This window comes from Lepisosteus platostomus, chromosome 25 (assembly GCF_059453375.1).
Source record: "Lepisosteus platostomus isolate fLepPlt1 chromosome 25, fLepPlt1.hap1, whole genome shotgun sequence".
Lineage (NCBI taxonomy): Eukaryota > Metazoa > Chordata > Actinopteri > Semionotiformes > Lepisosteidae > Lepisosteus > Lepisosteus platostomus.
Genome location: NC_142635.1, coordinates 12,854,733 through 12,876,143, shown reverse-complemented (window position 1 = coordinate 12,876,143; position 21,411 = coordinate 12,854,733). Strand labels below are relative to the sequence as shown.

General features: G+C 42.5%; 1 protein-coding gene and 1 long non-coding RNA gene across 2 annotated transcripts; one reads left to right on the top strand and one right to left on the bottom strand.

Annotated features, from left to right (window-relative positions):
- Window positions 1-1,640: 1,640 nt before the first annotated feature.
- Window positions 1,641-7,784, bottom strand: atf5a (activating transcription factor 5a). The gene is made up of 4 exons (XM_088619202.1): window positions 7,429-7,784; window positions 5,441-5,680; window positions 3,903-5,121; window positions 1,641-3,616 (listed from the first exon to the last, which is right to left on the bottom strand). The coding sequence occupies exons 2-4, from the start codon at window positions 5,583-5,585 to the stop codon at window positions 3,430-3,432; spliced, it is 1,551 nt and encodes a 516-aa protein (XP_088475328.1). The 5' UTR covers window positions 5,586-5,680; window positions 7,429-7,784; the 3' UTR covers window positions 1,641-3,429.
- Window positions 7,785-8,787: 1,003 nt separating this feature from the next.
- LOC148641126 (uncharacterized) lies at window positions 8,788-18,464 on the top strand. Its single transcript, XR_015930011.1, has 5 exons — window positions 8,788-9,189; window positions 12,669-12,748; window positions 16,031-16,091; window positions 17,095-17,201; window positions 18,156-18,464. It is a non-coding gene; the product is annotated as an uncharacterized LOC148641126 (long non-coding RNA).
- The last annotated feature ends 2,947 nt before the right edge of the window (window positions 18,465-21,411 follow it).

Genomic DNA, 21,411 nt, shown 5'->3' with positions numbered 1-21,411 from the left:
ACTCATACAGTATTTTAAGTTATATAAACTCATGTAAAAATAATTGATGTGATTTATATATCATATAAATATTAAATATAACCTTATCTGTTATGTCTTATGGATATGTTACTATATCATAACTGTTTATAGATAATGTAAATTGTATAATATATGTGATTAATATATTTTTATGGGTGGTTAAAAATATAGAACCACTTAGCAAGATAGTGTGAAAAGCCTTTTCTTTTAAAATGTGCTTCTGTCACATAACACCACTGCACTACCCTGCAACCCCGTGATCAGCACACTTGCTTATATTACATATCCTTCAACATAAACACATCCTCTTCATCAAATAACACCTGCAGCTTTATCCAGGAGGGGCACAAATGTGCTTGCTTTAGCTTTACAAAACAACTCCAGACACTGGAGAACCCTTTTCACTGATCTGAAATTTAAAAAAAAAACAGATGCACACAGGGTTTTGTTGTCAAGGTTGTGCTCAACAGCTTCGTTTTTGCTTATCTGCCCTACCAATCAAAATAACGCGACTTCCTGACCGCTATGTGGTCTCAACCTAAACCAAGATGAGCATCTAAAATCTGCGAATAACTGCACATTTTTCTTGCTGCAGGAACCAAGTGTTTCCCTACTGAAACACGAATTAACCGCTGACACATTTGCATTCAAAGGAAGAGTGTTCTAGTCTCTGTCTCCGAAGTCACTGTAGTTAGGTGAAACCGTTACGGTGAGGAATAGCCCAGACCTCTGGAGTTTAGTGCTGCTGTCTCTCTGCTCCAATCTCCCTCAACACACACGTTGACAAAGCAACACTAATTTGGAAGGGAAGGGGGGGACTGATAACTCCTTTGGTTCACATTTTACAGTCTGTTGAAAACACGTTCACAATCAACTCATAAAGCAGATTAAAATAATGACTTTGACGAAAGAGATACCAAAAGCCAAAGTTGCGTGACTCACTTTCTTAACGAATTTTAGAAACAGGGCAGGAAATGATTTTGCGTACCAAATTTTTAAAAAAGTTACATCAAGGACTAATCTCAGGTTACACTCTTTATGCTAAACCTGTGGTGTGTTATAGGAAGCCACCAGATAGTTTTCCAATGCAGTTTATGTTAGCGTGTGTCTGCAATCTGTCTTTCTCTGGAGTGGTAGGAATGCAAATGTGTGCAGAACACTTTTACCTCTGTGTCCTTCTTGTTCAGTATTGTATGTTGGGTGTTAGGCTTTGACAGCTTACATAGTCGCACTGTGTTTGCTCCCAGAAGCACTTCTCCCACAGGGCCTCACCTTGGGAGAGTTTTTCTCTGCCACCCACCAGAGCTGAGCGGTGTTTTTTTTGGTAGCGCAGAAGCACCTCACCAAGCTCCAGTCCTCCAGCAACACGACTCTTTGTGTTGCTGAAACTGTAGTCAGCGATATAAGTGCATTGTTTTAAAAACACTAGAGTTAATTTAAACAGCAATGCAACATTGTGTATACCACAGTTGAAAAACATGTCTGCTTGAATATCAATATTGTTTGTAAACCAGAAAGATACAACCTTTCTCTCTGTGTGCTCCACTTCCCAGTAATGTCAAACATCAATATCAGTGGGATGCTCAGGCTCTTAAAGTGAAGACTGAAAACGCGTTCAGTAACAGAGATACAAATCACTTTATTTAGATGACAGGATTAACAAGTTCAAACAAAGCAGAGAGATGACTAAGTTACAACACTTGCCGATACAAAATCAGTGTACTGATAGCACCTCGTAATTCCCTGCTATATCAACATGACAACCTTGGATACATTATATATTAAGCTCAGATATTTGGCCCAATACGGACCTCTCGAAACACAGAACAAGATGAGACAAAACTGGATACACGAATGCTATGTAACTAGCTGATTGTACATCGCCGAGATGTGTCAACGCGTAAATTAAACGATGCAGCTTCCTGGTCTCCCCTCCATGATTACTAAGAAATAAATGAGCACTTCATGCATCGAGTGCAAGAAAAAGAAAAAAGCTATTAAAAGGCTCTTCCCAGCATTACAAGAGCCACTACAGAATGCCATAGCAAGCTTATAGCCATGCTGCCTAAAGGTATTAACAATAGTAGTGCTAATAAAATGATGGGGAAAAACAAACCCAGGATGCTGCATCTCGTCAAGCAGAGCTACACTTCACAAAAGCACTAGTCAGGAATAAAAACAGCCAAAGAAGATCAACAGCTCTTTCCTTGCAATATTAAAAAGACACAATTCGAAGAGTATTCTAATTTGCTTCCACAGCAGGGGGAAAAGGGTATAAGGAGCAGTATGTAAAAGCAGCAGTCAGCAGATAAGCACGCCTTTTGTGCAGCAGTGACATCAAGTTTCTTTGAAAAGGAATCCCTGTGTGAAGAGCAGATTCAGATTTGGGTATTGGGGGAGAGGGGGAAGTCTTTAAGCAGACTTTTTGTACAAGAGCTGGTGTAGATCTGTACACACTTATCAGTGTCGCGTCCATTCACAAAACTCCAAAACGTTCAATTCAATTTATGTTTATATAGCACCTTTCACAACAAGGTTGCCCCGAGGCGCTTAAACGTTCACTACTGTTGGCAGTCAGGGGTGCCATGCAGAATACAGAAATCTATGTGACTTTTGAAGTTGTCCTGGGATGCAACCTGTAATTCTTGTAACCTATAAATTCTATCTAACTTTGGCTACTTTAGCCAAAGAAGAGTGATTAACTTATATACGATAAGCCTGCAATTGCTATGAAGTGCATATTTAGAAATTTATTGTATGAGGTTTTGTAAATAGTATTTTTTTTTTATTCATTGTTGCACCACTTTGCAAACATGGTCTTCTTTAACTATGGTAACTGCAAGTTAAAAAACATCAAAGAAGTCTCTCCCTCCTTTGACATGAACACATTTTCTTAGCTTCAATGTTAATGAAATGTATTCTGATTCATGAATTAATAAAGAATGAAATACAACGTTTTAAATCAGTCTTCAGAAATAAAAGCAAAATGTTTTCAAAAATTAGACTTATGTGTCCCATCCAATATAACGCAAGGGTATAGCAACAAAAGACAAATGTAAATATTTCAAAGCGACACCAAAACACAAACTGTACGGTTTAATAATTATAAGAAAAAGCAATGCGTTTCAAGACCTTATAACAAGTTCCAAGACGCCAGAGATGGTCAGTTTCACAGTGCTAATGGATGTAATCAGTTTTTCTTTTTCTCTTTACCAATAAATATTATTGGATGGCATCAGAGGTGACACAAGAAGGACCGTCAAATTGTGTTTTGGAGCCGGCAGACTGAAATCAATAACGCAACAACAAAAAAAGGGAAGAATCACCTACAGTCTCCTGCCCCCCCTTGACACTCTAGGTCCTTGGTTTTCTTGGTGTTTAAAGCTGGGTGCCCCTTGTTCCGGGGTGTCAGGCGCTGGTGTCTTGCTTGAGGCGCTGGCTGCGTGCCTTGTAGACTTCGATGAGCAGGTCTTTGACGTACTGGATCTCTCTCTCCACAGACTCAGCCTTGTCCCGCAGCTCTCGGTTCCTGCCTTCCAGCCCCCTCAGCTCCTCCTCCAGGCTGTCCAGCTCCGCTCTCTTGCGCTGGCGGTACCTGGCGCGGAAAACCCGAGACACGTGAGCGTTCCTAACCGGACCCGACACCCCGTGACCTCCGGCTTGGCGGGGGGTCGCCGGCTCTCAGAGAAGAAGCCACGTAAGTCCGGTCAGGCATGGTCACGGTTGTCATCTTGTTAATGTCAAAAATGGCTTCACACAGGATCGGTCAGCTGTAAGGTGCAGGCGTGACTAATTCAGACCGTTTCAAGGCCGAAATCCTCAGCCGTCTTGGTAGTTGAGACCACAGAAGGCACAACCAAGATGTTCCAAAGGAGACCTACCTGTGAGCGGCAGTCTTGTTCTGATCCCTTTTCTTCTGCTTGCGTTCTCCATTCCTGGGTTCACCGGTGGCAGTTTCTGGCTCTGACTTGACATCGGGGTCCTCTTCCTGTGCCCCTCTGACTCCCGCTGAGACCCACCCTGCTCTGGGGGGGGGAGACACTGGCCCCGCCCCCACCAATCCCCCTTCCTCTTCCCCCTCTCCCCCTAACGCCTGCTCTCCCAGGAAGCCAGCGAAGGCAAACCCCTCGTGCTGGCCTCCAGCCCCCAATTCCCCGTCTCTCGCGGACTGGGCAGCCGCCTCCAGGAAGCTGCCGTAGGGCTCTCCCGTCGCCGCGACCTCCGCGAAACAGGGCTCGCCGCCCGCCTCCCTGCCGACTATTTCTAGCAGGTCGCTGCCTCTACCGCCACCCAGTTTTTCTGCCTCAGTGCCATCGTTCCTGCCGCCGCCCTCCTTCGACCCGTAAAACAGCTGCCCCCCTTTCTTGTGGGCGTTCTCCAGCGCGCCTCCGAGACAATACGCCCCAACGACCTTAACCCCACTAGTGACATCTTCCGCAAAACAGTAATTCTCTTCCTCTTTCAGCAACGTGCTGTCTTTCCTAGCTCCCGCTGTGCTGTCATGACTGTACTCCTCCCCGGCCACCCTGTTGTCCACGTCGTCCACTATGAAGCAGTAGCTAAGAGCCACCCCCGGAGTTCCTGAGTTATTTCCTTTGCCGTTCCAGATGCTATTATCCAATCTGTCGTCTACCCTTCCACTGTCTGAGGCTCTCTTACGACCGCCACTGCCACCTGGGTGGCCGCAGCTGTAAGGGGCGGGTCTAGGTGTTTTGGGTCGGCCAATGGGGCCGCCGCAGAAGCTCAGAAGGTCAAGCTCCCCAGTTGCCAGAGTAACGAGAAGTGGGCTGGACTCCGGCTGACCGGAGCTGTAAGCGGTATAGGGCAACTGGTAGTAAGACTGGGGCCCCGCTGGGAGAGGCACTTTGTCGGCTTTCTCCATTTTCTCCGGTTCCGTCTCTGACAGGAAGTAATCCTCCAGCTGCGCCAGCTCTTCCTGCAGCAGGGAGGTCATGACCTCCAGGTCGGAGGGCACCTGGACATCATGTTGGTGGGAGGGGGAGGGGGGAAGGGAGGGGTTGGGGGAGGGGGAGGAGTGAGAGGGAGGGAGGTAAGAGGAGAAATCCACTTTTTCCGTCATCCAGTCGGTCAGACCATCACCTGCAAAACACAGGAAAAGAAGATCACATCGACAGCTAGGCGAAGGTTTCCTAGTCTTCTGCGTCTTCGGTTTTTTCCATTTTCCATTTTTTGACAAGCAGACAAGCAATATAAAGAATCAATTAGATAAACGAGCGTAGACCTTCGGTACCTTGCGCGTTCGGAACACACAAAAACTGCCGTCTCACAGCACAGGGTCCATCAATTCGCCTTTCTCACAGGTCCGATTGGGATCGTCTCCTCATGCTGGAGCGTTGACACCTGTAATGGGGGGGTGGGGGTGGAGGGAACCAACAAAAATCGCCTCACCGGAACTCACCAATTAAGTGCTGGCTCTCGGCTGACTCCTCCCCCCTCCTTCCCTGGGATTGGCTGGCGTTAGCCTGTGGGAGAGGCAGAGCAAGGTGGTCTGCCGGGCAGGCGAGGGGGCTCACTTTCCAGTGAGCAGCCGACGTCGCCATCATTCCTTGGATTTCGATTCAGGACTCCGAACGGATGCGATGTACCAGAGCTGCGCAGATGAGCCACGGAGGACAGAGCTGAGGGAGCATTGTGAGACCTGGGAGAGAGAGAGACAGACGGACAAAAAGAGAATCCAGGAGAGCTTTATGAGACAGCCCTGCCATGTTATCTACCTGAGCAAGTGAGAGCTGTGTCTATTACATCAGCAACAACAACATCCATTTTGCGGGGTTTGCTTACACATTCTATGTGGCTTCTTGAAGGAGCTGCTTAGCTTTCTCCTCCAAAAAACTGCCCCTAGGAAGGAATCTGATATAGTGCCTTTGAAAGCCATCCTCTCAAAACTCTCAAAATATGGTCTTCACCAGACCAATGACCGGACATATCTTGAGCTGCATAGCCCCTCTCTCCTAAACCCAGCTCTCTGAGCCTTTTTTTTGTGGGGGGGTGTTGGGTCACTCGGCAATCGGGGCAAGAGAGTGAATTCAATCCAAAGCTATAAGGGTAGTTCCTCTGGAAACCGTGAACATTCAGAAATCATGTCTATGCCCTAAGCGCCACCCTCCCACATGCCCACACCTCTGGCTTGTTACAGCCCAGTCATCTCCACCTGGACTTTCAAGTCTGTCAAGTCAGGTGGGATCCAGTGTGAAGCTGTTGAGACATTAGCCGGCACCAGTGGCGTGACTCCTGAACATCCGTTAGACTGTAAGGCATGCTGAATTACACGGCCGTGCCTTACAAGCAAGTCACGAGTTAAAGGGGTAAACCACTAGATCACCACGCTCCAGTTTTGCCACAGCAGTTTCCCGACTGGATTCCTTGTCCCATTGGCAAAGCGCTCGAGTGGAAAACTACGTGCGTTCGGGTTAATTACAGAACAAAGTAATAGACACATACCATTTTACTGTATTCACAGTAACACAAGGAAGGACAGTTAAACTAGGAATAACGCTAATAGCGACAGAAATAATACAACAGGGGAAAAAAGGCGTGCATTTTGCTAGAACAGTACAGCAAAGTTGAGCGAGTGCGACGTAATGTAGTTCGTCACGGCCGCCGAGAATGACAATCCCCTCCTCACAGAAACCATCAGATAGATTTTCCTCCCTTCTTTGTGACGAGACACGGTGCATTCCTAACTGCTGCATGATGCGATACTGAACCGCAGCGTAATTCTATAACCGGGAACATCTGTTGCTGAGCCTCATAGTTGCGAAGTACAGTATTACTGCTTACTGTCACACTGTCACACGGCGGACCACCAGGTTACAAATGGGTCGATTCCTTTTCACTTACTCCACATTATGCACTTGTCAGAATCAGGTATTTTTAACAGCAGGGCTATTAAATTAACCGCACGTAAAGACTTCTAATGTGGATTAAGACGATCATCAGCATGTGCTCCAATGTCACCATCAGTCATTATTTTGATGAAACCAAGCTACCTCCCGGCTATAGTTACAAAGTGCAATACACTGCTACTTTGTTCATATCTGCAACGCTTGGCAAATTCAAATTAATTCACAGACTTAATCAAAAAACTACACGTGCTACGATTGCAAAAAAAATAATAAGCTTTATTTCAAATACAACCTTTCAATGAATGGTGTCAAATCTATCAAAAGTTTTTCAACTTTTCCAACACACTTTTCAAACACTGAATATTGTACTGCCACTTAACGTCCCCCAAATAAAGATTCAGATGTACAGCGCCACAGCTCGAATCGCAATTAATCTTTCAGCTGTGCGCTACATAACATCACCAGAGAAAGGTTCAGTGGCGGTAATCTATCCCTCACGCAGCATGTGTACAAAAAGAAATCCGTCCCGGGTTATACTCACTCCATTCTTGCAGAATTTCGTGTTTGTTTGTAGAGGGTGCGTTGCAGATGCAAAGCACGGTTTTCTCGGGGTGGCGACACTAAGTTTAAAAAGCCATTGTTCCCTGGGATAATCCGGGACAGTTTGCAAAGTGCTCTGCTGCTTCGCTGTCAGATGAGTTAAGAATGAAAGTTGCCGGAACGTAAAGTAGTTCCTCACCCACACCCAGCAACCAACCGCGTCACCCGGGGATGCTCGGATCCCTCCGCAGTCGCTGTCACTTAAAAATGATTCGGCGACATAGTCGCCTATAGCGGGCTAATAGCAGGAGCAATGCCATCGGCTGGGGAATTGGCATCCAGTGCTAACGGACTTTTAGCAGTCCTACACTGGAAAGTGGACAAGATCGATTCTCTTGCATGCTTTGGATTAAAACCCACCCCGCCTGCCTAGGGTGGCTGCTGTTCTATGGAAGTGTATGAAAGAAAGTTACTGTCCGCAGTACATTAGTGCAGAACACGGAGACTGTGGGGGGAGTGGTCATGCACGGTTTTGCGATAAAATGCATTTAAAAGCACGCGTGTTCTCAGCACCAGGGCGTGGGGGGACTAGTTAAATTCTCGAAGACGAGGAAGGACACAGTCTTTCACCCGGCAGAATATTGACTCCTATTGCAAGCTTGTTGCATCAGCTTGCTGGGCTGCTAGCAGATTCGCTGGCTGTAGTAAGCCTGTCGCAGCTCTATTGGCTGGGTCGTAGGCGTTTAATTGGGTAGCTAGCGAAAGGCTTCGCTTCTCAAGGGGGAGAAACGGACGGAGGGAAAAATAACTTTTTTTTCTGTCACGTGTGCGTTGTAAATACACAAACTACGGCGTGAGAAGCCACGTGGTCTACGAAAAATCTGCATTTCGATGTTTGGCTAACAGCGTGATTTTAAGAAGTTGTAAAGGCTGGATTTTTGCAAATAGAATGTATCATTTATAAAAAAAGAAAAGGATTCAACATAGCAAGGTCACCCACTGCACACATCTCCCGCTCTTAACTATATGCACTATTCAAAACGATCTTAATGGAATTTAAAGTTCTTTCAAACTGTGTGAGACACCAAAGAAAAGGTTTAAAGATGTCTGGAAAACATCACCCTTTTGTTGTGTTCATGCATTTAGTTATTTAATTTACAGGAAAAAACTATTTTGTTCATGAATTTTTATTTATTGTATAAACATTTTAAACATTTCATTTACAGAAGCCAAATATCTTTTATTCCATATGCCTTGTCTTGCCTAATCTTGCAAGAAGTTGAGGTTTTATTTGAAGCTGTTTTTTTTCATGTTTAATACTCATTGTTTAAGGTGTTTCTGCTGCATCAGGGTGGGTCTGTGAAATTTATTCCAAGACAGACACTGTCAATGGCCAGTCATCTGCAGCAGTAACATTGAAGCTTATTTTCACAATAGACAACTAAAGCAGAGAGATATGTAGGGTGTTTTCCACAAACTCACATTATGTGTTCATCCTTTATATCACAAGGCTTGTCAAGTCGCATATACAACAGGCTAAAATGCACAGATTTACAATGTATGTACAATGTAAACTTGTATTTTCTTCAATGGGCTACTATGTCAGCCACTATTACTGCTGAACTCTGAGGAGGAAAACTCAGAGTCCACCCATGATGCGGCTATTCAATATATAGTTCTCACTTCTATGTCTTTGCAGTTGCAGGTTGCAGGTTTTATTTGATCAGTTCCAATCGCAGACGAGCCATCAAGTTCATTTCAGGTACAACGTCTCGGAGTAGTATTAGAAACCGATTAACACCCTGCTTTAACTGGAGTTGCTATGCAAAGTTTTTTTTTTTCTTCCTCAAAACCCAAAGCTGATTGAAGTAGCAACTTCTTCCTGTTGCTATAGTAATAGCGAACACTGCCCCCTGTTTTAAACATTTTTTTTTCAGTTTGCTGTTGCTATGTGATTGCCAAAGCCTCACCCTTTGTGCCTTGATATTCTTTGTGCCTCGTGTTTCGAGCTGCAGGTAAAATAGATTTTATTATTTTATTTAGGTGTTGACAAAGAGTTGCCGACTGAGTTGTTGTTCTGGAAAATGTGCATGGTGTTAGGTTCTCTTCTTACTCTTTTCAAAACATGTACAGTTCAGAAACATTAAAAAGGGTTTAAGTGTTAAATTCTCTACAGTTTTAATACACCCCACACACCATCCCTTTAGAGTCTGGGCTGTGAAGTTTGAAAATTTCCTAATACCTGTAGATTATTTAAAATAGAAACATAATGGAATGGAAACTGTAAACCACACAGAGGTATGATAAGAAATAATCATGCTTGCTCCTTGATTCCCCTTGGCAGACAAATCGAAGAGATTGGGTTTGCATGCTTGAGTGTGTGCGAAAAGGAGCTTGTTAACCCCACCTGTTTGCAGAACTGTAACTAGGGGTTCAAACAAAGTTTCCTCTTAGTGTGGTTTGCAGTATTGCAGTTCTTGCAAACACCGTGATATCAGTGTATTTAGTAGGGCACAACAGGTCACCTACAAATGTTCTCTGCAGAGTGATGATTGAGTTGCATAAGAGTGTGATCTGATGCAAGATTCATGATCACTGCAGTAGTGCAGAAGAAGTGCTCGCTGAAGTTCACCGTGTCTCTGAGGAAAAAGCTCCATTGTAATTGGTCCACTGAGACGTGCTGTAGTCTGAGAATAACATTGCAAGAAGAAGGCAGAACCCCGACATATTTGCTATATCTTCACTGCCTCAACCCTTCGGTTTGGCCTTTTCATTGGGAAATTCTAATAGCTGGAGATGCAAAATAACCCAGCGGTTAGTGCTGTCGCCTCACAGCTCCGGAGTCCCAAGTTCAGTGTTGGATGGTGCCACCTTCCGTGTGGAGTTTGCATGGTCTCACCGTGTTCTGGCTTCCTACTGCTTCTCAAAGACAAGCTGTCAAAGTTCCTTTGTGAAGCTACAGGGTGTGTATATGTGCGTGTTTGGCCTGCTACAGACTTCAGGTGGCTGGGATCCTTAAGTCACTAAGTGAATAAGTGTCCTTCTGACGATGGATGGATAATAATTAAAGTTTTCTATAAAAGCGTTTGTAACAGAACTGATAATACCCCGAAATGGAAAGTCTTGTCTTTTGTGCATTGAATATACAGTAATACAGTACGGAAGACCAAGTGGTGTGCTGTGACCATTGACAAGCTGTCACTCAGCCTGTGTTTTTGACAGATATTACATAAAGAGGCAGTACAGGACAATAATGCATTAGTTGCTGAAGGAGACACTGTTTTTACTTCAGCTTCAATCTATGTGGTGTTTTTTGTGTCCGGTGAATGGTGACAATTCCCTTCAATTACATGTTCATTGACTATGTTTTATCAAATTGTGTGCCCTAACATTGTGTGAAGTATTCTTATTAGAAGTATCAAAGCGATTGTTTTCTTTACTATAGCACCATGAAGTAAAGAGATAAGTGCAGTTGCTAACCAGGTGTACAGTCCTGTGAGAAACAGGTGGTAGTGTTTCTTCTGGTCAAAACATTTCAGTAGATTTAAACCTTCTTTTTGTTATAAGTAGCATGCTTGATCAATGTAAGCTCAAATGCCGGTCAAATGAGCCATTGTCTTAATAATCAATAATCATAATCATGTAACGTTGTGAAAACTAACAGAGGAGGTCTAGATTTCCAGTTTCGAATAAAGTATTTAAAGTATTTATGTGCTACCATATAGTCTAGTATTAGTATTCCTGGTTTTCACCCACCAGCTCGCAACTGGCAGCCCACTGAAGCTCAGCAGGGTTGAGCCTGGTCAATACCTGGATGGGAGACCTCCTGGGTCTGCTGCTGGAAGAGGTGTAAGTAGGACCAGTAGGGGGCGCTCACCCTGCAGTCTGTGTGGTTCCTAATGCCCCAGTATAGTGAAGGAAATGCTATCCTGTTAATAGACCCCATCTTTTGGAAGAGATCTAAAACTGAAGTCCTGAGTCTCTGAGGTCATTAAAAATCCCGGGGCGTTTCTCAAAAAGAGGAGGGATGTAACCCCGGTGTCCTGGCCAAATTTCCCATTGGCCCTTACCAATCCTGGCCTCCTAATAATCCCCATCTGTGAACAGGCTTCCTCACTCTGCTCTCCTCCCCAGTGAGAGTTGGTGTGTGGTGAGTGTAGTGGAGCATCATCCAGGTGGGGTTGCACACTTGTGGTGGTGGAGGGGAGTCCCCATTACCTGTAGAGCACTTTGGGTGGAGTGTCCAGAAAAAGTGTAAAGAATTATTATTATTATTAGAAAAAATCAGTGAAATGGATTTATTGAAATGAAGTGGAATACGGAGATACGATTAATTAATCAATTGATATATTATTGGCAAGCGTCATCTGTTGGTTAAAAGGATGTGCAGCGTCTGAGTTGTGACAGTCCCATGTATGAGTGCCCTGTCATTGTCCACTGCACAACCACACACCTGTCTTGCCTGCACAGGTATAGAAGGGAGGTGTATTTCTCATCTTTTATCACATGAATGTGTTTTCTCATGATGGGAGTCAAATGCCTATGTCAAAGGTCACAGAGATCTGCTCTGTATCAGAAAAGTACATTGTTGTTGCTGAAAGGCTCTTTCAATACGTAAAGTGCAATGGTCACATCAGCAATAATTAATTGCAAAAGAAAAAAGTAAACATTGTGGTGCGCATATTCCTTGAAGAGAACCTCCATGAATTTATTATTAATTTCATTTCTGTTTAGTGATGTAGAAATGATGTAAAAAACTCAGCGTACAAAGCTTAGGGTTTAATGCCATGGTTTCAGTTATCTGCCTTAAAATACAAGAGCCAGTCAAACCAGTTTTTAAAGGTTTCACCTAAGAAACCTCTTTTACAGCCCTTTAAAGACAGAAGAATTCTATTGTACATAAAGGATGCATATCAAGGTTTGATATTTCTGTGCCCTACGGTCTACAGAAGAAGGAAATAGTTGAACTGATATATTTCAATTAAGATACATGACGTCAGAATCCTTTTATTCTGCTCTACCAGTCCTGGTATTCAGATATTAAACTCTGGAACATGCAAATATGTAGAAGCCAATCCAATAAATAGGCAAAATCTAATTATAAAAATGATTGACATCTTCGAAAATCTGTTTTGCTCAGCTTGTGAGGAATGAACTATAATGCTCTTGTCCTCTATTATTGGAGTCACTCTAAAGTCTGGTGTTTCTCTTTAAGAGCTGTTTCTCTTCCTCTGTGAGCAGAGCGAAGCAGTGTAAGGAGCGTGGCAGTCTGCGCAGAAAACAAGTCCATTTGGAAACCTACAGCTCTGGACAGGAAACAGGTACGGACTGAGTCTTTTGGCTGAGCTTTATTCTGAGAGAAAACATCTCCGGTGTTAATTGCTGACACAAGATCCTTCTTCAGTGATGATGCTGATGATGTTAAAGGAGTTTTGGAAGTTTCTTTACGCATCAAGGCACTTTTGATGTCAGAGGACCTGCAATGAATGCAAACCTGTTTTAAGTTAAGAGAAAGGTGACCTACCTTCATGAAAGATTACACCTTGCATATATTTTGTAGTGGCTGCATACGTGTTAAATACAGTTTTCAGTTTCTGAATATGTTCAAAGTTACTTTAAGTAAGATAGTAGTAGTATGCCACATTCTGGATCAATTTTATTGCTACATTGTGTTCAGAATTCAAAATTTTAATGTGCTTTTTGTTTGCTAAAGTGCTAGCAACCAGCTGTGAAGGCATAATACATATATTTGCATGTCAGATAAACATATACTGTACTTTGCTGACTACGGGTCAAAATGACACAGAAAAGGACATTGTGTGTATTTAACAGGATCCCGGTTATTTGTTGTCTGCAGAGAGATTTGCAAAGCTAGGTTTTCTTTTCACATCACTAGTGACAGTAATGAAACTTTTTAGCAATCCTCATCCTGTTAACTTAGTGCGTCCACCTTGTGCACCTTGAGAGGAACTATTAGTGAATTATGAATTATTAACTATTAGTGAATCTGTGGTAGATCTACGCTGCTCGGGGTGTTGCGACATGTGCAGAAAACTGTGTCATAGAGATTTGATCTGGGATTCTCCATGTAAATCTATAATGAGGTTACTGGATCAATTAAATACTAGGACTCATGTGAGTGAAAATGGTCAATGGCTCTCTCTTCCACTTTCCTTTTGTCATTAGAGTTGGTGCTACATGTACTGCAGCACGACCACCCCGGACACATACTGTCGTGGTTTACAGGTGGCTCCAAAGTGGACCTCATGTGTGTGTCTGGGTGTGTTGTAGGGTTTGGCTCTTGTGGACTGTGAATGCACCATACCATCGAAGAGTGTGAAAAGACTCTTTTGTCACCTAAGAAAATACTAAAACTCTTAAGAAGTGGCATTGGTATGGAACCTCATATGCATGGAGACCACTGTGTTTCAAAGCACTGATTGTTTTATTAACAAAAACTGAAGGTTAAGCTATGTCGAATGTCTGCCAGATAGGAGCAGGAAGTACTCGTATCTATATATTTTATCAACACAGCGTTAATGTGTAATTAAAAATCTTTGTAGCATCAAGGCTGTTATTTCATAACAGAGAAGAGTATAAACTGCAAATGCTTTCTGGATTGAAAGTATGAACTGCTGTACAGTATTGTCTTCAGACTGGGTTTTTTATTGTCCTTTTGGGAAAACACCCCTTTCAACAAAATAAAAGACAGTTTGCCTACAATTTCCCACGCGAGAAATTTGGACAAAACCACAGTGTTGTTGGTGCACATTTGCCCACTATTGATTCACTTTCAAGGAGCAGTTTAATCAAATTCCTTTGTGAAAAGGCTGATAGAAACCAATGAAGCCATATTCCAGATCAACAAGCAAATGGAAACTGTATATATTGTGTTTTGTGTACCATTGAACTGTTTAGGGTAATTTGGGTTGAAGTTTTAAAGAATTATAATGTGACCTTTTATAGCCATTGCCTTGAGGCAAGCATAAAAAGCTTTAATGGAAACAAAAGATTATTTGTAGGATACTGGGTGAAATTCCTATGATAAAAAACAATTACATTTTGTCTGAGAATAGAATGCTTTCACTTAAGGCCTCTTCCAAAATTGAAATCAAGCTGCGACTCTCCCTGAAAATGTAGTTATAGCCTCTATGGGAGTCCGGAGCGATTTTCATTCCCTTGCAAATAACCTCCGTCTGTCTCGGATAAAACTTCAGCCTGTGGATTTCCAACTTGTCTGTTTCCCATTGCAGTCAAGGGCAAAGTAAGTGCTGCACGGAACATTTAGAATTATGCATTAGACAAAAGGCTTGGGTACTGATGGGCACTGGGGTTCTGAATAGGTTTGTGTTCGTTGCTAGTCTTCTGGGCTGCAATTTCAAGGTCTTCTGTTGGTGGATGAGAATCCTATGGTTGTAAAACTTCCAATTGGTATGTACTGTAACACAACAGCATTGCATGATTTCTTCTGGCAGGTGCTATGCATCCTAAATTACACAGAGGATTTTATCATGAACGCTTCAGAGGAATGTTCATTTTTGTCCTAAAAGTGCCGGCCGAAAAAACCGGTGAAGTAGGTGAACAAATATTTCCTGCAAGACCCATTTGCCAGGGCAGAGCTGTCTGAGAATACTGCTGGCCCCTGCCTGAGCCTGATCCCCGATCGTTTGAACAGTGTTTGTTTCTTTTATTTTTCTCGGAAAATAATCTACAAAGCCCAACACTGGTAGAAATGAGCTGTCCCAGCCCACGGTAGATTAGGTAGGTTTTCATAGAGAAGAAAACCTCAGCCTGGGCGGTGACATTCGTGTTTCTTATTGTGAAAACCAAACAATTGCAGTGAGTGTACAGCATTCAGTTCACACAGCCCTTTTTGGTAGTTACTGTTTAATTAAGCCGTTAATAGTTAAACAAGCCAGACAAATTAAGACCACCCAGACAATAGGGTTACTGGCAGAGAGCAGAATATTCTTTTAAGATGGGCAATGCAACTGCTTATTTTTCTCTGGATGGGTTCCAGAGCAGCAGTACATTTTGTTTTGTAATGTCTTTCACCACTGTACACAATATTCCAACTGCCCTCTTGCTTGTGCATTGCTCGTTTTTAACATGATGTCCTTCAATTAAATCCTATGCTTTATCGGAACATTTTGTGTGCCTTTTTTATGCAGCGTATTCTAAACACCTATATCTGTTTCATAAGCAGCCTCTTCAAACTCGGTTTTTCCCTTTTTGTACTCGCGGCATGTAATATTCTGTACTGTCACCTGGCAGGTGTTTTCCCAGCCTTGAACTTTATCTCGGTCTTTCTGAATATCATGTTTTATTATTGTCTGCTCATCTGACCGGTGTACTAATTATATCAGAATCTAGGTCATTGCTATAAACAGGAACAGCAGTGCTTTGAATACAATAATGTAATTCAGACTTATTCTTCTGTAATTACATGGTCCTGTTATTACAGTGATTCAGTTATTCTATGGATGTACACTTTGTTAACAACTTCCTAGCCCTGCCAGTACTGCGTCTGTCTTGAGTGACTGTTGGAGGAAGTCTTTTAACGGCTTGTAGATAACATATCTTTTTTTATGTTTCCAATGAAGATAAGTTTACAAAAAAGACCTTCTAGAGACATTTTCAGCCCCGAAGAGCCCTGACTGAGAGGTGGGGGTCTGTCTTCTATCTCTTCAGCACTGGAGATGGTCAGAATTGGTGTTCCGTATTGTATTGCATTGATATGATTTAATAAGTGATAATATTTCAATGCCCCTGACAGTGTTTCTACAGCTTCTGTTAACATCCTGCTATGAAATGGTCTGGAAACAAGACAGATTCATACTTTGCTCACTAATTCACCAGGTTTCCAGCTAATCTGTTAAGTAGAACAGAATGATATAATCAGGTAAACAGGCTGGGAATACTGACTCTCTAGGCAAAGTTCAATTAAAATTACCAAGATAGTTCCTAGAAAGTAAGGCGTGCACAGAAAGGTTAGACAAATCTGATTTCACTTTACCCTGAGCGGAGGTTGATATGAGCAGGATATGATTCATATATGTTCAAGATGTAAGATGTGTCAAGCTGAGTGATTGTCTCATACACAATAAAGGCAGTAGAGGGTGCAGATATATTTCAAGTGTGGATATGAATAGGTTTTAAATAAATATGCCTTAATTTTCTTGACTTAAAGAGGGACCTTTGTAATGCTCTGCTTAACTGTGTGACACAGGGAGATTCACTCAGACCCTTCAAGAAGCATCTTGAAGAGAGTCCTGACTTATACCTTACTGGCAATCAAATCAGCTACTGTACATGCCACTATTAACTCCTCCCTCATCTCTAACCTTCCTACCGTTAATGAGTGGAAATTCCCTGAATTAACCCAATGGCATTATTTCTCTGAAATGCAGGAAATGTCCTGACACAAGGTTATAGAAGTCATTAGGCTGCGGTTCTGAACTCAAGTTCGTGTGTGCAAGTGATTTGCGATTTCAGTTTGCTCTGAAGTGTGAAGCTTGAAAGTTTGTGGAATTTAGTTTCTGTCAATTGATTTTGAACTCTGAATAAGAAGAATTAGAAGTGAGAAATAGGAATTGCAAATTTTTACCAGCTTGTAATTTAGTTGTTTCATTTGTAGCATGGTTGTAGTTAATTCTTATTTTTCCAGGTCCTTTCATGCTACTGTACAATGGCAATGGTAATCTGAACCGGCAATGAGATTTTTCATCAGCCTAGAGGTGATAAATATTCTCCTTTTGAGTTGTTTTGCATCAGGTAACTATCACATTTTTTATTTATTTATCACATGTTCTTTATTCCCCTGTATTGGTATATCAGCATTTGAGATCAATCACAAGAAACCCCTTTATCGGGTACCAGGTAATTTTTGTAGCACATTAATTCTTATCTGTCCTTAAATATTTTCACAATTTAAACAGTATATGTGGGGTTATACATATTTCTTTATTCTTTAAAAATTCTGTAAAATGCATCAAGCAGTTGTTTTAATATGTAACTTAAAGTATCAAAAGTGATACACTAATAATGTCTACGTGTAAGTAATCAGAATTATTATATATGTACCAGTTAGCTATTTTAAGTTAAGGGTGGCTTAATTTGAAAACAATTGTATGCTAATTAGCATAAATTGCATTGTCTTAGCGTCCTCAAAAAACAGAAATGGATTGAAATATACAAGCTTTTAACAAAAGACTGGGCAATAAACAGCTTCTAAAAGTGCTTGTGACACATTAGTTCAAAAAGCAAATGCACTTGCCCCACGAGGGTGTGAAGGTATTGGGTCTGAGTAATACTAAATCCCAAATCTCAGCACTGCTCTTTTCTTTACACACAAGCTGTACACATACAGAACATTACATAAACACAGGGCTTTGCTTCCAGTTCCCCTGTGAGAGGTCAGTAGGTTCAGATGGAATGAAGACTCTTGTCTGAACTTCATTCCCCAGAAATCTGTGGCCAGTCACCTGGCCTGTTGTCTTATACAAATTGATCAGGTGACTAAGGACTGCAGGTCATTCACCACAGCTTTTTGGAGGAATGTAGCTCAGACAAGAGTCTCCATCTTATCTGAAAATACTGCCCTTTCAACACCCCCATATCTGGTTCACTGATTTTAAACTTTGGCTTTATAATTATCTATAGCTCATTGCATCCCAGACAGCAACTGAAACTGTTTTATGTTTTGTTTGTCCTTTGTGTGTGTATCAGTGACCACCAGCCAGGCTGTCAAGGTGGTATTGCTTGGGCAAACTGCCAGTCTCCCTTGTCTTTTTGCTCAACGATCCCAGAATGATTTGACAGCCACTTGGACCAAGAAGGGCAGGACTCAGCTATCAGATAAGAGTCTCTTTGTCTTCCATGCTGGAAAACGCATGCCAGACCATCAAACAGAGGAGTACAGAGACAGGATCTTCATAAATCAAACTGGACTGAGTGATGGCAATGCTACGCTCTTCCTGAAAAACATAAGCATCTCGGATGAAGGGGTGTATGAATGTTTCGTGTTTATGAACCCTGAAAAGCACAATTCAACCTTAAAGCTCGAAGTGGCTGGTAAGCTTATATTTCACATTTGTGTTGTATTGGTATGTGCATTAAGAATGTATGAATGGAAGAAAGGATTCAAAAGGGAGAAAAACATATCTTTCAGATCTCCATGGCTGTAACTTGTTGATCCAAATACGTTTCAGTGGAAGATCCCAACACCCACCAAAGATCCAAAGAAAGATCCAAAGAAAAAACCTGGCTTCAGCCTTGCTTTTTGTGAATCATGCCCCCTCTCCAGAAGTATGTTTGTATGTACTTTGAGAGTTGCCTGTTGCTGAAGTGCCAGTCATGTGGCCTTGCCTACCAATTTGCAAAAATTAGTGTTAAATCTAGGATGATGGTTTGGAGATTATTTTCTAACATTAAATACCGAGGTGCTAATTTCTTTTTCAGGGAAGTATTCATTTATTTACTGGTTCCTAAAATAAGATTGGACTTACCAAACCACTGTTAAAGCAGGGAAAAGAGGGTTAAGGGAGATAGTGGTTAAAATATGGTGAAGTATAGAATCAATTGAAACAATGCCATGGGAATTTAGAGCAGTAAATGTGCCCCATTGTGTTTTATTCTAGCTTTGTTCTCAAAGCCACAAGTCTCCTGTCAGCAGTCCCCCAGCTCACAGAAAGATGAGAAGATGGAAGAATGGATTCTGAGCTGTGTCTCAGAGAATGGCTATCCTGAGGGGAGACTGCTGTGGGACCTGGAGGATGGATTGGCCGTCCACAGCAGAAACCAGACCAATCAGACAAAGGAGACCTGGGGTCTCTACACCCTTCGCAGCCAGCTGGTCATCAACCACACGTTTAGCAAGAATCCCTCCTGTATCGTCCACAACCAACGAGCCCAGCAGACCATCTCTTCTGTGGCTGTGTGCAATGTCTCAGACAAAGGTACTGGCCTTAGCCTTTTTCTGGTGGTGATAAGGGAAACCCAGGAACATTTTCCAACTGTTACTGTGTTGTCGTGCTGCTCAAAACTGGATGGGGCCGGGATTCAGATTGGAATTCTGTGCATGAAGCTGGGAGGAGATGTGCCAGAACAGGCTTTTCAGAATTTGTGTGAGAATGAAAGAAATGCAGCTTGACAGTATTCTCAGAGCTGCTGGCTGGAGCCTGATCTAATAGGAATTTTAAGACAGGATGGACCTTGCTTGGCTTTTTAAGAGAAAAAAAAAGAATAAACTGTCCAGAATTTCCCATTACCAATTGGGAGACTCACAAAGAGTCACCTAGGGTGACTGAATAAGTAATGTAGATAGATACTTGATTAATCCCATGAGGGAAATTATAGTGCAACAGCAGCCTGGCACAGTAAGTACAGTCAGTGAGAAGTGCAGTAAAAAGTAAAAAGAAAATGGAGTATACAGAATTGCTCACAGTACAGAAGATAAAAACAAACCAGAAAGTACAGTACACAAAAAGATGTATTGCACATTATAAATATATTGCACAAATCCCCAGCATATATTGCACAAAAATCCATTGTAAACAGGAAAACCAGCTGTAAACAGAGAAATCATGTTTAGTCCAAAAGCAAGTCAGTGTTGCCCCTGCCCAGACACACAGTGGATGAGTTGTAGAGTCCTATGGCAGAAGGCGAGAATGACCTCCTGTAGCGCTCCCTGTCGCACCATGGTTGGATCAGCCAGGTGCTGAACGTGCTCTTCATTCTCACAAGCATGTCATTTAGAGACGTTGTCCATGATGGCCATTCATTTGGACACCATTCTCCTCTCAGCCACTACCTCCAAGGGGTCCCTATCAGACCCAATGACAGAACTAGCTCTTGTGATGAGCTTGTTCAGTTATATGTAATTATAGTTATGTAGTTTTAGTATTTAGTACTCCTCCCCACTGAGAGCTGATGTGTGGTGAGCGTTCTGGCGCACTATGGCTGCCATCCCATCATCCAGGTGGGGCTGCACATTGGTGGTGGTGGAGGGGAGTCCCCATTACCTGTAAAGCACTTTGAGTGGAGTGTCCAGAAAAGCGCTATATAAGTGTAAGCAATTATTATATAGTTATTGTAATTGACCCCACTCAGTGATTTTTGAGAAGCAACGTGCATTCAGCAGGTAACAATGCTTACCTGTCGTGTAAATTTGTTTCAGTTTAGAGGTGAGAAGCTTGTCCACTCTCAAAGTGTCTAGCCGACCCTTGAAGAAAAAGCACAGAGATGTATGCAAAGTGCAGTCAGCTAAAAGCTCTTTCAAACTCTGTGACTCAGTATTGTTTTCTACATCTGCTGCTTCACTTATGGAATTCACATGCACATGAATTGACGTGCACATTAGGCCCAGAAAGCAAAACACTGGAGATCACTGCACAAGGGGACAGCAGATGAACTCCATTCTCCAACTGATGCTGCCATCTGCTGTTTTCTCAGGCATAGTACAGCCAATGATGATGTAGTAGTTTCATAAGAGCAGTAGTGTAGAGGATTATGTGCTGGTTGGTGTTGTTACCGAGAGATGTCAGTGTTAAATGACTTTTGCTCTGGCCTGTGTGTGAAGAATAGTAAAGAACTGATGCTCTGGTTTTAGTGTTGCACATGTCTCTCGGTACCCATGCTGCTCAGTGTGTACATAGTGGGTTTTGAAAAATCTCAAAGCTGTCTGTGAAAGTACAAGTTACTAAGGGTAGTATTCTTGAACCGCTTTTCAGTGTGTATTGAGTTTTAGTTACTGTTTTTTTTTGTTTGTTTTTCCAGCAGCAGTAAACCAAACGCCAGCCAAACCGAGACATCGACTGGCAATTGTAGCCTCAGTTCTGGGATATCTGTGCTTTCTGCTGCCAGTGGTGATCCGCAATCTCACCTAGACGTAAAATGGGACACTACCCGCTCTTTGGAACTCATTTCTGAAGCATTCATATGTTACAAGCTTTGCCCAGGGCTTACAAACACCTTGGAACAATCC

Excerpts from the sequence above, each read along its gene's own strand:
- atf5a (XM_088619202.1), bottom strand. The coding sequence starts at position 5,585 with ATGATGGCGACGTCGGCTGCTCACTGGAAAGTGAGCCCCCTCGCCTGC. Across the intron at positions 5,122-5,440 it reads CGAGAGCCAGCACTTAATTG|GTGATGGTCTGACCGACTGG; the intron begins GTGAGTTCCGGT and ends TGTGTTTTGCAG. Across the intron at positions 3,617-3,902 it reads AACAAGACTGCCGCTCACAG|GTACCGCCAGCGCAAGAGAG; the intron begins GTAGGTCTCCTT and ends TTTCCGCGCCAG.